General features: G+C 41.5%; 1 protein-coding gene and 1 non-coding gene across 3 annotated transcripts in view; both read left to right on the top strand.

Moving 5' to 3' along the window:
* Nucleotides 1-17,045, top strand: part of hmcn1 (hemicentin 1) — an 88,162-nt gene that overhangs the window by 25,405 nt on the left and 45,712 nt on the right. For both annotated transcript variants that reach the window (XM_084909625.1, XM_084909626.1), the window contains exons 6-17: nt 1,629-1,735; nt 5,671-5,791; nt 5,932-6,195; nt 6,312-6,456; nt 7,052-7,173; nt 10,628-10,897; nt 13,486-13,627; nt 13,731-13,858; nt 13,989-14,102; nt 14,268-14,426; nt 15,210-15,401; nt 15,489-15,584. In XM_084909625.1, coding sequence (XP_084765751.1) covers nt 1,629-1,735; nt 5,671-5,791; nt 5,932-6,195; nt 6,312-6,456; nt 7,052-7,173; nt 10,628-10,897; nt 13,486-13,627; nt 13,731-13,858; nt 13,989-14,102; nt 14,268-14,426; nt 15,210-15,401; nt 15,489-15,584 — 1,860 coding nt within the window. The remainder of the gene's footprint in view (nt 1-1,628; nt 1,736-5,670; nt 5,792-5,931; nt 6,196-6,311; nt 6,457-7,051; nt 7,174-10,627; nt 10,898-13,485; nt 13,628-13,730; nt 13,859-13,988; nt 14,103-14,267; nt 14,427-15,209; nt 15,402-15,488; nt 15,585-17,045) is intronic.
* On the top strand, nt 819-900 carry trnas-aga (transfer RNA serine (anticodon AGA)). The gene has a single exon. It is a non-coding gene; the product is annotated as a tRNA-Ser (tRNA).

Below are 17,045 nucleotides of genomic sequence, written 5' to 3'. Positions count from 1 at the left end.
TGGCCACTTGTTCTTCAACACTGGCTGAACTCTCTTAGGCAAGCGCTCCTGTTTCTTTAAGTAGTCTTCAGGAATAGTTTAGGCTTCTTAAAGCACATTCAGAGTTCTTCTTTGGATGTCGACTGCCTTTCTTCCTTTGCCTGTCTGATCCCACACGGCTCCAGTATGTTGAGAACTGGGTTCTGGGGAGACCAGTCCATGACTGTTAGTTTTCCATAGTGTGTGTGTGTTTTTTTCTCTCTATCCGGGGATGCTTTAACTGCTCTGGTAGTGTGTTTGGGATCACTGTCATGCAGAAAAACGAAGGCAATCAGAAGCTTTCCAGATGATATTGCATGGTGGATCAAAATTAACGACTCCAACCGTGAAAACAGCAAAGAGGGGAAATACCACAACAAACATACACAAACATTTGACCCACAGCATGCATTTAAGTCACATGAATCTAATTTCTTTACTGCCGGTTAGGGATGGTTGTGATATCAATAAGAAAATCGGAGTCGCTGAATTCTTATCAGTTATCCCTGTCCATGTTCATAATTGTGTCAATTTTGTCAAGATCCCAAAACCACAGTCTGAAACGAAACCATGACAGAGCCTCCAAAATCAGCTTTGTTTCTTTTTTTAGTTTCTCTGGAATTTAGAGGAGATTTCTCTATGTGCAGTATGTAAAATACACACTCTGGTTTCTAGCTTTGTCAGAAGCCAGAGAGAAGCTACAGTGAAGTGACAGGTGTCGGTGTCCCATGTGGCACGCACACACGGTGCAGATAGCAGAGTCAGCAGAACAGACGAGCGTCAGCTCAGATTTCACAAGCGTTGTCGTGGCCGAGTGGTTAAGGCGATGGACTAGAAATCCATTGGGGTCTCCCCGCGCAGGTTCAAATCCTGCCGACAACGGCGCAATGTTTTTCTCAGCCGTCAGACAGTTAAAGAGCAAACTAACCCTGATAGGCTGTAGTTGCTGATTTTCTGAGAAGACATGATGGGATAATCACATAATCAAAAGAGAATACTGCAAATATGAATACTAACTGAGGAACCAAAGCATAAAAGGTGGGAAGACTTACGTCTTAATGCATGCTCAATCATCCAGGTAAGGGAATCTCAAAAATCTCTGTTCATCTGGACGTAACAGTTTCAGTGGCAAAAGTTTCAGGTCCCACTGAGATCTGGGAAGACTACTACTACACCTACTGGTAGTAATAAACCAGGACTAAAAGCTAGAATAGAGTAAATATAGAAACCAGTCACATGATGCTAGAGTAATACATAGATCAAATCAGAAATCCTAAATTGAAAACAACAATTTAAAAAAAAGGACTAATTATCTAAAACAGCAACTAGACGATACTAACATATAGAAACACATAATATTGTAACTTAACTACAGTTATCGAAAGCGTCTTCTTTTCTGTCTGCCATAGTAAAGACTGCAGCAACATCTGGGATGCATACATTGCGCACATGTTTTAATTACAGTATCTTGGCTAATGTATCAAAGACATCTTGGATGATTTATAAGACGTACATCCATCCAGCAGCAAGAGTCAAGAATTAGGTTGTATAATTCAAAGCTGTAGAAAAGGTAAATAATTATCTCACGGTCCATGTCTATGTTCCTCCAGGGAAGCTTGTGGGGAAGAGTGATGGCCTCACTGAGCTTTTGCACATTCCCAACTCTGCCAAAGTTGTCAACATCAAGGATCCACAGCCTGGGATGTGGTCTATCAAGGTAAACAATTCATTCTTTAGCAGAAAATGTGTGTAAAATAACAGCCTGCTAACAACTACCATCGCTGGACTGCTTTTAAGACCGCTTACTGCAAATAGTTGAGTGGTGTAGCCTTGAAACGAGGTAACAACGTAGACCCCAGGAGGGAGCCGTGGCCTTGAAGAAGGTTCAAAACTTGAATTACTGCAGTAATATATCAGCATGATATGTAATCAATTTGACATGCACGCTGTCTGGTGAAGGCATCTCAGATTCCCAGTGAATCAAAGCATGATCAGAAAAACACACGTGAGCCCTGAGATGGATTTTAAAGTAACACTGGGGGATCGAGACAATGTTTAACATTCAAAGCTCTGCTCCTGTCAAATCTTGGCACCCAGCTGTCACACGTTGTCACTGCTGCTGTCAAAGCCAGATGTTTTGGATTTTGTTAACCTGAGTGATTTGTCGGCGTTGTCTCAGTGTTGCCTCTGAGGCCCCCGGTGGTGCACTCATCTCTGCATAGAGTGGCATTTTTGTTGTGTGTGGGGAAAAAATGTCGACTCAGCTCTTCCTCGAATAAAAAAGTGTGCATCAAACTCTGGGAGGTGCATATGAGTGATGAGAGAGCATTAATGGGTGAAACATTTGTGTATTGCTGTAGCTTTTTCTACATGTTGGTGTGATATTACTCTCTCTGGCTTTTCTATTACATGATATTCCACAGTATATACAATGCTTCTATTTTGTAGTTCTTTCTTTTGTTTTTTAGGCAAAATAGAAATTTTCCAGCTGTATCTGCTGCTAACCCACAGGTTAAGCCACTGCTGGGGTCTGTCTCTTTTCAAATTGTTTCCTTATTCCTCCTGTGTGACAGAGAAAACACTCCCTGATACACAGAATTACCTCTCGTGAACCTTTCCAGGTTTTAATATGTTGCTTATATTTGTTTTTCTCTACTGGGGGTACTGGTAGGTGAAACTCTGAGATTGAAATATGCGCTAAGGTGAATCGTCTGTAGTGTTCTGTTTTATATCTGCTTAAAAAGCTCTCAGGAAGCTTTGAGTTCTGTGCTGACTTAAGTCATCCAATGTGATCTGTGTTTATAGAAGTGCTGATGGATATAAACAGACACCAAAAAAAAGAGAGACAGCAACTTTCTGTCTTAATCATGTCATCCAGTCGCCTCTGCTGCTGCCCCCTTCCCGACTGTATCATTCACTCCCTTTCTGTCACTTACTGAATATTCCTTTCTCTTTCCGTCCTTCTCCCCTCCCCAACACATTTAGTCTTCTAATTCTCTCCCTCAGAGACTCAGGGATCCACTGCTCAGCTTAAACTCCCAAAACATCTTGTTTTTCCTTTCGGAAAGTGGCTTTTCCAGACTCAGTTCCCCACATCACTCTAACAGGCTTTTAGACGTACATATCTCCTTGTCATCTGTAGCTGTATTTCCCAGGGCACCCAAAGAAATGTGAATAAATACTTGAGGGGGATTTAGCTATTCTACCATGCTGGGTTTCTGTAACGCTAATGGCCCATGACATCCCAGTGTAACACCCAGACCACAGATTTTTGTGTGAAAAGGAATTTGATCCATTTTAATCTGACTTTAATTGGATACAGTTGTGATGTGTTGAAGCCAGGTTCACCCAATTATCAGCACCTGCTTCTTCACATAATTCTTACAACATTAATCTCACTTTTGTTTAATTTAGATTAATTATTTCACTGTAAGGTTAGTTCATGTACACATACTGTAAAAAAATTCAGTTTGCACTAAAAGCAAACTTCGCCACCTCTGTACGCACATAAGGTAATCAAACTGTGAGGTCGCTGTCATTCACAAGTGGCTAACCCTAAGCTAAAATGCTTTAATTTATATATATCTAGAAATATATCTAAAGCCACACGCCTCTGTTATAAGAATTTATATATTTTACCAGCAGTAAGGAGCTCCACCATTAGAGCTCTGTGGTACAGCTGTCTGTCAGCACCACATATCTACTGCACAAAAAAGGGATCTAGGGATATGAATTACAGTGCAGACTTTCCATATGCTTACTTTGAAGAGTGTGTTTACAGAATTTTGTAACCCATGATAGGAGTGATAAAGTTTTAATTTGAAAAGCGTGTAAAATAGCCTCCCCAGGCACTTTTTTCCTAAATTGGTGTTTCATTAAAGTCATTCTGACTCATTTGCTTGCAGTATATCACAGGACTCGCACAAAGAAAATAAACTGAAATTATAACCAGATGCAGCTACTAACAAATTATAGGATGTAACAAAGGCATTCGCTCAAATTATACTGTTTTTTGTATAGATGCACGCTTAAGGTAAGGAAATCCCAGAAAGTTGGTTCTGTTCATGTGAACGTTGTTTTTAATGTCACTCACCCAACGACTTCTTCAGTCTCTGCACATTTGCTTTAGTTTTTCAATGAATTAAAGTCGTAACCAATAAAAAAAAACTATTACAGCTCTGCGCAGGAATCCAATCAGTGATTCTCCAGAAAGCAAATAAATGTCTCAGCACAGATCTGATTCAGCTAAGCGCTGGTGTATTCAGGCCTGGACAGGTCAGTCTGTATGGGTGGGCGTGAAATTGGGAAATGGGAGTGGTTTTAATTGCAGGTACTGTCCTTTGCCTTTTCTAAAGGAGTGACCTTTCAGAACCTCTCTCCTAATTATCCCCTCAGTTACAACCAACTAAAGACCGAGTGTAATGCTGTGGCAGCCAGTAGGGTGGGTTTAATGCAGGCATTAGCCTTTGAGGCTGAACCAAATCCCCTCATTATCTGAGCAATTTCACCTATAGTTTAATAATTGTGCTCATCTTTGCCTGCAGGCTCTGCACTATCCTATTTGGTAGTTTTCTCTTTACTGTACGTCAGATAGAACGTAGTCATTAATAAATGCAGCAAATTCACAAACTCTCTTTCATTTCAGGCAATTGCAAATGACAGTTTAGGTTTGCGTGCCTTGTTTTGCACTGTGACTCAGTATCTGTGACACCACCGACGTGTTTCACCTTAGGTGAGGGGTTTCCACCTCTCACCAACATATACTTCATTGTAATTACTCTGTCTCTATTTTTCAAAGCTTCAAATCACCTCCACATGATGAGGACCACATGAGCAATTACCTGCTCTCTGATTATAGTCGTTGTGTTTAAAGTGATTCTTAGACCAAATAGGTCATCTCCCGATTGAGATGTAAGATATTAGGCTGTTAGCAGTGACTTTGTCAGTGGCGTGTCTGTACATGTGGGGGATTGTTGGCATACAAAAGACTCTTCCCAAAGCTGTGTCTGTCATTTACACCACTCAGCGCCGCCTTTGATGACCCACGCCCTCTTCATTTGTTTGAATCTGAGCTATTATAGTTTCATGAGTTCTGATCAGCTGATCAGGTTTTCCAAATTCAATAATTAGTTTTAGTCGTTTTATATTTTTCAAAAGCCTAAAATGTTTTAGTTTCGTTTTAGTTAACTATAACAGCCTTTTGGTGAATCCTATAAATCAGCGCTCCCCAACCTTTTTCGCGTCACGGACCAGTTTATGTCCAATAATATTTTTACGGACCTGCCTTTAAGGCGTTGCAGATAAATACAACAAAATAAAACCAGTACCGGTACCAAATTTATTCATAACACACAGGAAAAGACCCAGGGAAACCGAGTTAAAGATAAAAACGATAAAATCCCTGTTAACCATAAATTTCACACCCGAGCTTCAACTCTCGCGGCCCAGTACCAAACAGCTCACGGACCGGTACCGATCCGTGGCTCGGGGGTTGGGGACCGCTGCTATAAATCATATCGCCATTAAGCATCAGCTTGGATCAAACATCTGAAATTTAAGAATAAAGGTTTATCCATTAAGAATTCTTGGTACCTCAAAGACAGTATCTGGTAAACAAATGGACCTAAAACACTTCTACCTTTTTTAATACAGACTGCAAGTGAAGGAAGGCACTCAGTCCGTATCTCAGGTCTCAGTACCATTGACTTCCGAGCTGGGTTTTCCAGGAAAGCCTCCATGGACTTTAAAAAGACATCCAGTAGGCCAGTTCAAGGTCGGTAAAGGAAACATTTAAAAACTTTGGAAACAACAGGATGCGATGTTTGTTTGTTTTGTACTTGCTGTTTTTTTGCTTCCATCTTTTGAGATGTCAGAATATTCCACATGAGGACACAACACATATTGATTTTCCAGGTATTCCCACCCATATCCTTCTGAACACCACTGGACTCTCTCCTCCTGCTCGACCTGACAGGCTGGAGCTCCTGTCTATCTCTGGCACAGTGATCAAAACTTTGCCAATCCGGTACTACCCGGACCGTCAACCGTACAACCTCTGGAACATCACAGAGTTCATACCACCCAACGAGGCCTTCTTCCTGCGAGTGACAGGATATGACTGCGACGGTTTCTTGTTCCAGAGAGTCTCGAGTGTTTCCTTCTCCAATATTGTACCTGGTCAGTGATGCATATTATTAATCATATTTAGATGGATATATAAAAGGTTTCCTACCAATTTGCTTATTAATTTTCCTGAATCAGTGACTTCATTTGCTTCTTTATCTTCCCGTTAGATGCTCCTAAGGTGCTGATGCCAGCCAAAACTCATGGTTACTACCTCCAGAGAGGGATAATCAAATGCCAGGTAGAGAGTTTCATCCCTTTCACACTGCGCTTCAGCAGGGATGGAGGACGACTTGGGGTGGACCAACTTTTCAGGTGAGCAGCTGTCAAAATATCACAATCCGTATCCATATGTATTTCATCAAAAGTTCAAGTTTTCCATGTCCTATTACTATTAAGTGTTAAGATTAACACATTCTGCTTAGGACCACTGTGATTCAAAGAAGACTGATTTTTCAGTCTGTTGTCGTTTGTATTTGGAGTCATGCTCTTTTCTGCAACCTATGAAAAAACCCTAAATCTATTCTAATGTTTGCCAGACCATATGCTTACTCAGATCTCAAAACTGGTCATTAAGGGACAGGTGAGCTCTGAAAAGTCATCTTTATTGGGGCAAATGTTAAAGACCTAAACACCTTCAGGGTGTTTTTATGAATCATTTTGGCTATGTGTGGCTTGTTGGTTATGGTTAATGTCTTTAATTGTTACTACATTTCCAGGCTTTGTAAAAAAAAGGTATAATGTCCTCAACAGAGTTTTTATTTTGTTTCCATCTCAACATTAAATTCAGTTAAATTTTACAGAGATGAGTTGGTAGAGTACCAAAAGGATTCTTAAAAAGCAAAAAAGAAAGTAAATCTGCTGGTCGTTAACACTTTTTCACAAATTTCCTGTGACTCTTTCATTCTAGTGAGTCTGACAGTGCATTATGGGAAATAGCCGAGGTAACTCTAAAGGACGAGGGTTACTACGAGTGCATTGCCATCAGCAGCGCTGGAACAGGGCGAGCTCGGACGTTTCTGGATGTATCAGGTAAACAAGACTGTCACCGAAAGTTTATTGCACAAAAATCATGAAACACCAGCTCCAAAACATTTAACTTTTTCTAGTCGTTTAAATAAGACTTGTATTTTTAAAAACTATGATCTGAGTCTCTAGTTCATGTTATGGATTACAAATTATGGAAGTAACATAAATGGGGGCTCGTCCGGGATCTTTTGGGCTCACCGTCAGAGATCTCAGGCACAAATCACGGACAAGCCTCCAATTTTCACAAATTTGCTTTAGATGTGTGACAAATAATGAGAACCTACAAGATTTGTGTTTAAACAAAAGAGAATTCACAACACAAACACAAAAGAGAGTCGAACCAAGGTGGAAGCGAGAGATGGTTAATCCGGGCCAGCTTTTATTGCCTGTAAGCTAGTTGTTGTCTAATGCAAGTATAAACTACCTCTAGCAGTGTGGGAGAGGCATGACAATACAACAAAATGATAAACTAAGTTAAAGTAATTCTCAGAATTTGTGTTGCTGTGTTGTTATTGTAATTATTAGTGAGCTACCCTCCATCACTACATTAAATGAGCCATGGCTGTTGGCCAGGAATGCTTACAGGCTGGGGAGCATTAGACTGTCAACAGATGTAAATGAAGACTGATTGATCTGCTGGCAGGGCAATGAGCAATTCAAAGAATGATTGCATTTAATGTCCTGTACAATGTTTAGAAAACAACACTTAAAAGATAAAGGTTAAAAAAGGCTACACACACAGGTTTACACACATGTTGGGTATTCATATCTTGTCTAATTAACATCTAATTGGCATAATGCTTTCCCTAGCCCCATGCCCTAACCCTAACCATGAAAAATGAATGCCTAACCCTAACCCTTACCCTAAACCTAACCATAACCTAATTGTAACCCTAACACAACCACATTTTTAGTCTCAAAAATGCCTTCAAACTGATATGAATGCACACACACACACACACACACACACACACAAAAGCTATGGACCTATGGCTGGAATCTATGTCTTCAGTCAACGTGGGCTAAAGTTTATAGTTTCTCCTGCAGTCGAGCCCATGCAGAGACACTGCACGATGGCAAGATTAATGTAACTTAATGGAGCGTAAAACATGATGCTGTAATCCATGCCTCAGTGCAGGTTTGTAATGGAGCCTATGGTATGGCTTTTGCGAGTCATTTGTAAAGAAATGAGCTGTGGCTACAGTGTAAGATGAGAAAACATAAAGCTGCAATTAAGCTGCAGGATGTTCAAGGAAAAAAACATCCCACTGATGGTTTGGTTGATGGTCACTGACTTGGATGCACAGTTTTGATAAAGCAGCTGAGCTTAACCACAGAAACCGACTGTTCTCCACAACGAGAAAAAGGATCACGTAAATCATTTTTTGGATGATAATTTTATCACTCTAAGCCCTGAGCAAGGACAGAACCAGAAGGGATCATACAGTGATTTATACGTTTAGTCTCACCACCGGGCAAAATAAAAATTATGTTTCCAAAATTCTCTGCAGAGTTTTTATTTTTCAGACACAACCTGTCCTGTCGTAAGATACCAGAAACAACACACATGAGTCTGAATTCATTCCATCTTTTTTGTCCAGTTTTTTCTTTCCAAGAAACTTTCGTCTCTGTGGAATTCACAGAGCTTCATCTGCATGATTATTGCCAAGCTGGGTGGAGAAGGTTGAAAGACGCTTTGTGAAACAGAAGAGCAAAAGAAGAAGCCAGACAGGGTCCTGTGTAATATATGAGCGTAACTCATTGCGCTGACTGACCTGCTGTGTTTACAGTTCAAAGTTGCTGAGGTAGCTCAGTGCGGCTAACTGTTGCCTTTTATGATGTCTCTAAAATTTCATGAAATAAATCCCCTCTCAGCCACAAGTCCAACCTTTGTTAGTGAGCCAGCTATACTCTGAACAGGATGACAGGGCCCTGTTTTTTATACTCATGCAAACACATAATACCGCCCCTGCTGCCAAACTTATGTCATCCTAATCCCAGAGAGCTATTCTGAAATCCCCAGCATCCTCCCTCTATCAGAGCCAAAGCTTCCACCGCCACATCTTCCATTTCTTTTCTACTTTTCCTTTTATTACCCTTTTCTCTACTTAGCTATGGTTCCACACTGAGAAAATGATTGATGACACGACAAGGCTCACACGATTTTTGTTTTTGACATGATGACGCGACAAAAGACGGACAACAAGCAAGTTTGGTGGATATAAGATCTGACAAATGTTGGACATCATTTGATGTGCGAGTGCTTCAAAAGATAACAAAAAACCTTTGCACATCTATTTCAGAAGAAGAACAGACTGAGCAAATGTTGTAAACAGGCAAACAAATTATTGCTCAGGCGTGTGAGGACATCAAGGAACACATTTCCAGGGGCTAAGAACAATACACGTGTACACCCTGTATTATTTGACCGTTAGAAATATATGAATTCCTGTAGTTTTGGTCTATCTGTCTGAGCTGTAACTCATATCTCTTTTGGTTGTTAATTTAAAGTTTGCAAACATTTGCGTGTTTCACAGCTTCTGACCAGTCGACCAATAACTCATAGTTTGTGCACGTGCAGAAAATTTAGGTTAAAAAACTTGACTCCAAAAATGTCACAATCAGCAGGGCTGACTGTGTGTAGAGTGAAGGGTGGACCCAAATGCAGACGAAAACAAAATGTGAAACATGACTTGAATAACAGAAAACGAGCCGTTTATTGAGGCTGGCAAAATAACTGTAAACAAAAGGCAAAATGCAAGGCTAACAATAAACTAAACTGGATGAGCTAAATTAACTAAAAACCTACAACAGGAACATGGACTTGACATGAGGAAACTTGACGCAACTTCTTGGCTTGCAAACAAAGCAGACGATCTGACAATGACACACTGAAAACAGAGGACTTAAATACACAGGAGGTGATTAGGGGAAGTGGGAACACATGGAGGAACAGCTGACTGACATGAGCCTAATGACAGGACAGGGGAAGTGAAACTAAATACAATGAACAAAGAACACACGACTCCTTCAAAATAAAACAGGAAACACTGAAACTAGACATGACAACACAAGCTTAACAGACCTAACACGCGATGAACGATACAAGAACTCAAACATAGAAACCAAGGAAACAATAAATAATAACTGCCTTTCCTTAACTAAAGCTAAATAGGAATGACACATAAACTAATCACAAATCTGAGAACCTTCACAGACATAATCACAAATCTAAAATGAGACAAATACAAAATGAACTCAGAGCGCTGGGTCAGAGACCCAGCCTGTGACAAAAAAAGTCAGGGCAGTTTCCATGATTGGATTCTTTTTGTCGCTACTTACGTAAGTGTCACAAAGAAAGTAACCACTTGCTCTGAACTGCTGTTTATCCTATGATGTCACGTTTTTTCGATTGCTGCCAACAACCTTCGTTCATCCTGCTCTCACACTCACACAGAGCCCCCTCCAGCCGTCACAGTCCAGGGTAACATAACTGCCTCCCCGGGCTCCCGGGCCGTCCTCACTTGCCACGTCGTTAGCACCGTCAGCTTCAACCTCACCTGGCTAAGAGGAGGCCAAGACGCCCGTCTGGACCCACGCGTGAACATCCTCGCCAACCTTTCGCTGCAGGTGTCCGCCGTAACCCCAGATCATTCTGGCTGGTACGAATGTCACGCTGTAAATGAGGGAGGGGTGACTGCAGAGCGGCTCTACCTCACTGTACAAGGTGAGGAGCATGTGTTTATGTCTTTATGTGTTCTTAGGTTTTAACCTGCTGATGGTCTGTGTGGCTTTGCACCTGCAATTCTCAGCGAACACAACCACTTTTCTAAAATATATGTCTCTTAAGTGCCCCTGCCTCCCTTCCCTCCCCTGCTCCCCATATTTCACTCTTTCGCTTTATGAGATGTGTGAAAATTATTTATGGTTGACTCTCAGGCAACACTGAAGTAGAGTTTTCCATCTCCGGACAGCTCTTATAGTCGTGTTCCTAACGCTTCACTGACATGAGTCGGGAACACTGTTGCATGGATGAAAGAGTGCTGCTATCTATCTGGCCAGCTCCACAGAGCGTCTGCCAGCACCTGGGCAGGAAACAGTGATGCGGTACAGCTGCTAAAATCCACTTATTAGCACAGGATCTCAGCCAGAAACATTTGAGAAAGGAATTGAGGAAGTATGAATGAGTGAAGAATTTTTCTTATGTTTTTTCCTTAATTCAATCTGTCCAAATGAACATCCTGTGTTTGCTTGGCTATACAACCAGAGAAGAAGGAAATTCAAAATCCATATGCTGCACGATGTTAGCCTAAATCTCTCCGCATGCTTTACTTCTTGGGTTTCAGTGGTTTTAAAAGAAGGCAAATTGGCGTTCTTCTCTTTTTAAATGAGAAGGAGAGCCGTTTACTCAAAGTGGCTTTTATTTTCTAGACCTAAATTTAAAGTGTTCTTGTGATCTTACCTCAGAGCAAATTGTTGTCTTTTTAAGTGAATATTTGAAGCCGGCGCTTCAGGCAGGTTTTGAGAGGAACTCTGTCATTTGGCTCGTCTCACTGAGTGACGACTTACACAGTTGACCCAAAAACTGTTTAACTGGATACTTTTTCTCTTTTCTTTAATATCTCCACCTGCTTGTTTTTTTGTCACTAGTTTATTTTAACCTGTTTATTGCTATTTGTTTTACTCCTTTTCCTTCTTTCTTTCTTTTTTTTACATATTATTTTCTCTGTAAAAAAAAAACAAAAAACCAGCTGTTAGCAGGCCCTGGGGGTTTCCTAATTACTCCCTGTACAGACCCATCCTAGTGATTAGTCTCACTTTGAAGTAAGCCAAGTCTGCTGACAGCTTACAACACTTGGACGCTGCACAGTGGAACTTGGGAGTGTGTCTGTGCCGTCTGCCTTAATTTAAAATGTCTTTTCTTCTTTTGATTTTTCTGTTGTGTCTCCACAAATTACCTGTTTAAATGGCAACATGTCACACCATCCGAATGTTGTTTTTAAGCCTTATTCAAACGGTTCTTGTCAGACAAAGTTTCCAGCTAAAAATAGGGCTTTTAATGACTTCTTGCCACAGCTGTGTAGCAGTCGTCGCTTTGTGGTTGTTTAGTCGTTGGAGGACAGAGATAAAGAAATATGTGGGCGAAGTGTTCGTGTGTCCAGTTTTGTGAGTTGTGACTTACAATACTACTCTTTGTAAGTTGGATGTCTACAGTTTGGATACTGCCAGTGAGTCATTAGCATACATGGCCTTTTCAAAATTAGACAGCCACAGATGTAGTCATAGTAGATGCAGTCTGACAGAGGGGTCAGAGGAAGACGTGTAAAGAGGAGACTCGGGATAAATACATCGTGAGAGGGAGTGAAGGCAGATGAATGACGCAGAGGTGGGAGAGGATCAAGGGACTGCTGGAGACAAGCCTCTCCCAGACATATCACATCTGTTGCTGGGTCGGGAGAGGCTTGTCGATATGGTTGTCCTAGTTCCTCTGCTGTCCCCTGTCCCCGGTGACATTGTGAGGCAAGTGAAGACAGAGAAGAGGGGCCTTGTAGTTGTTCTGGCACTCTTTCCTTTGATCTTGTGTGTTTTCCAGTCCTTAAGATGTTTTTCACAATGGAAAGTCAAATTGTTCTCAAGTCAAAGTTCTAATATGTCAAAACTTGACAGCATTTGGTAAATGCGTGTGTGTGTGTGTGTGTGTGTGTGTGTGTGTGTGTGTGTGTGTGTGTGCGCCTTCATTTTCTTTAAGCGTATTCCCTCAGCTAACCTTTCATAAAGTAATTTATAGATGGCGCACAAGCCAGAGCAAGTTTCTGGCAGGGACGCAGATTTGATGTTTCAGAAAAGTCTCTACATTAGGAAGAGTCTTAGACGGATTTTCCTGAAGTCGGAAAGGTCGGAGAAACTGGACGTGATCGTAGCAGCGGGAATAGAGTAGAGAAAACACACCCTTAAAGAGAAGAGTTACACATCGTAAATCAGTTGGAAAATCTCTGTATAGCCAGCTTCTCTGGGTCTGGATTCAGTATTCCTTCCTGTGTTACCAATAAAAACGAGAATGTGAGGGTGAAAGATGTCCTGTGAAACACTAATGGTTGTCATATCAGCTGTCACTCTTCTCACTACGGTGACAATAAAAGTTTATTCACTGTTACAACGTCTGACTGAAGCTGGACTCATTCAAAGCGCAAAGCGCTTTCCTTGAATCTGTCCACGACTGTGTTTCACTGCAGACAGTGCAGCCAATCGATCTGCAGTAACATGTGCGACTGGATAAGACGGCGATTCATTTTAGCAACTTGTCTTTTCTTCTAGAGGTGCCCAGAGTGTCAGTAGAGCCGCGCAATCAGACCTTTACGGCAGGAAACGATGTGCAGATCAGCTGCTCGGCTAGCGGCTATCCTCCACCTCGCCTGGTCTGGACCCACAACGGCATGTTCATTACGGCGTCCAGCAGGTAAACTGATTTCCTTTCACACAAACAGAATCAATCATTCTTCTTTATATTAATTATACAACTCAGATTTTTCAGCGCATAGAATAAATGTCGATCTTTTCAGACACAGGATGACTCCCGGTGGCTCTCTGGTTATAAAAAATATGGAGAAAAAGGATGGAGGAGCGTATGGCTGCCTGGCCAGCAACCAGGCTGGGACCCACTCAGTGACCTCCATCCTCACTTACATTGGTGAGCGCACACATTCACAGACACTGGAAGCAAACACAACATTTACTAATATATTTTATGCATCACGTGCACTGCATTGCCCTTGATTCTCTTTATGGTACTGATGTTTTTCTATTTTTTGTTTTTCTAGAGCCTCCTGTAGTGTCTGTGACATTCAGCGAGATTCTTATTGGTGTTGGAGAAGCCACTGTGATGGCCTGTTCAGCATCTGGAATCCCCCAGCCTGAGATCTGGTGGTACAAAGGTAGCATCTCAGAGGACGGAGAGGTTTAGAAAATAAAGAAAAATGGAAACTGTCAACATATTCCCACAATCAGTTTGGATTACGTATAAGTTCAATGCACAGAAAAAGATTTTTCACCAAAACACTTATTTTTTGTTACGCTGCTGTACTTGCTCTGTTTTGTAGGCCACGAAAAGCTCCGCCCATCGTCCCTCTTGGAGGTGGACACATCGGGGGGGACGCTGACCATCAAGGAGACCCAGAATGCCGATGCTGGAGATTACACCTGCTTGGCTGTCAACGCTGCTGGCACCGCATCAGGACGGATCTCTCTGAGCGTTGGAGGTGAGAGCGGGACCAAGTTTTGTTCATTCTCTAAAAAGCTGTGTTAATTACTCTGTTTCCTGTGCTGCATGTTGCTAATGTCGTGCGACTGAGGTTTTCTGTCTTTGCTTCTGTTTTCAGCTTTAATATTTGCTTTAAGGGAGAATTGTTTTTACCATCCAGTCCTATTGGATAGCTACAGCTCTTACTTTCTTTTCAGGAAGACTAACAAAAGTAAATTGAAATCCAAATCTGTTAAACAGAAGCAAACTCAGAGGAATTGTGGGTAGTCGTCTCTGTTTGGGACTTTATCCCCTCGGTGAACTCGTGCAGAACTGCGAAACCTTTTTCAGGGGCCAGATGTATAAATGACATAAGCACATGTTCCCTGAAGATGGTGTTGTTAAAATACTTGTACCTTCACACATATTTTACACTATACACACGCTTTACTTAGATGACCTGAGTGTGACATATCTTCATGCCAAAGACAACAATAGAAGCACCGATCGAATCCTGGCAACGCTTTATTTGGAGCCTTGAAACATTGTCTTTATGTGCTATATATGAATGCGCTCTTTACCAGACCAAGAACAAAAAGTGTTTGGTTTACACCTACAGTGAAGAAGGTCGTACAGAGGTGGATTCACATGTTTGCAAGGTTAATTGTGCAAACTGTCCACAGTAGCTGTGCGCGTGAGTCCTAGAATCGGTAACTAACAACCCAAAACATGCAAAAAGCACGGACAGACTGTCTTTAACGTGGATCATCTTCTACCCTTTTTGGTCTCTTCACCGCTCTAGCTGCACCCAAGTTCACCGTAGAGCCGTCGGATGTGGCTGTGGACATCGGCTTCAACGTGACCCTGCCCTGTTATGCCCAAGGTTACCCTGAACCAGAGATCACCTGGCGGAGAAAGGACGGCTCGCCACTTTTCAACAGGCCTCGCACACATGGCACTATCTCACAGAGCAAAGGGCATCTACAGATCACCAGTAAGATTTTTTTAAGCTGTATATGAATTTACAGATGACTGATACAAATGCAGTTATTTTATACCTTAATGTCCCTCTTTCCTTCAGACCTATGGGTGGGGGATGAGGGGGTTTATATTTGTGAGGCCCAGAATCAGTTTGGAAAGATCCAAACCCAGGCCAGCATCGCTGTGACTGGATTAGGTAAGAAAAGCTTATTAAATTTCTCATTTCTTTGATACTATTATATTTTTCTAGTCTAGCACCGTAACCTCCGAATTGCTCAGTTAGCCCCGTCGCTCTCAAAACACACATATCGGTTTCATGGCTGCTGAAGCTATGAGTTCCTGTGTATCTTGGGAGTTTGTTAGAACCTTGTAAACTCTCTAATTCTGTTTCACAGCTTTAGTGGAAAACACACTGAGCTCTTCAAATCAAATCAAATCAAAATTTATTTATATAGCACATATTAAAACAACAGTGTTGACCATAGTGCTTCACAGTCAATAAAAACATGAGACAGTTAAAACAAACAATAAAAGAGGACAACAAACAATAGGTAACAACGCAACAAGCTAAAACAGCCAACTAGACAGAATCAAAAGCCAAAGTAAAAAAATAAGTTTTAAGACGTAATTTAAAAGACTGGATCGACTCGGCAGTGCGAATATGAACGGGGAGGTTATTCCAGAGTCTGGGTGCCACGGATGCAAAGGCCCGGTCGCCTCTCGACTTCATTCGAGCCCTAGGTTGTGCTAGGAGCCTATGGTTGGACGATCTAAGTGCCCTGTTGGGATTGTATGAATGGAGTAAATCAGAAAGATAACTGGGCGCTAAATTATTCAAAATATTAAAAGTGAACAAAAGAATTTTAAAATCTATACGATATTTAACAGGGAGCCAATGTAATTTGGCTAAAATTGGAGTTATGTGTTCATGAATTCTCGTACCTGTTAAAAGACGCGCAGCTGCATTTTGAATTAACTGAAGCCGGCAAAGAGAGGAGTGTTGGAGGCCCGAGTAGAGGGAGTTACAGTAGTCCAATCTGGATGTAATAAATGCGTGAATAAGCTTTTCAAGGTCCTTTAAAGGAAGGAACGGCTTTGCTTTGGAAATCTGACGCAACTGGTAAAAGCTGTTTTTTACCACAGTGGACACCTGTTTCTCAAGTTTAAAAGAGCCATCCAGGAACACTCCGAGGTTTCTTACAGTGGACGAAAGATGGCTAGCGAGTGGGCCTAGGGCATCAGCTAACTGGTCTAGCGGAGTGTGACTACCAAAGACTATGATTTTGGTCTTATTCTCGTTCAATGTAAGAAAATTATGTGATAACCAAATTTTAACTTCATGCAAACAGTTGAACAGAGGTTGCAAAGAAGCAGTCACATCGGATTTCAAAGGTGAATAAATCTGGATATCATCGGCATAACAGTGGAAGGAGATGTTGTATTTTCTAAAAATTAATCCCAAGGGCAACATGTACAAAGAGAAAAGAGCAGGACCGAGCACGGACCCTTGAGGCACACCACAATAAATAGGGACAGAAGCCGAGGAGCGTTGCCCCATAGCAACAGAGAACGACCTCTCTGAGAGATAGGATTTAAACCAAGATAAAACCGTACCTTTGAGACCAACAACATGTTCCAGTCTTGATAGAAGAATGTT

Source organism: Perissodus microlepis, chromosome 17, assembly GCF_051167445.1.
Source record: "Perissodus microlepis isolate ML-2025 ecotype Zambia chromosome 17, ASM5116744v1, whole genome shotgun sequence".
Taxonomy (NCBI): domain Eukaryota; kingdom Metazoa; phylum Chordata; class Actinopteri; order Cichliformes; family Cichlidae; genus Perissodus; species Perissodus microlepis.
This window is presented reverse-complemented; position numbering and strand designations above follow the sequence as displayed.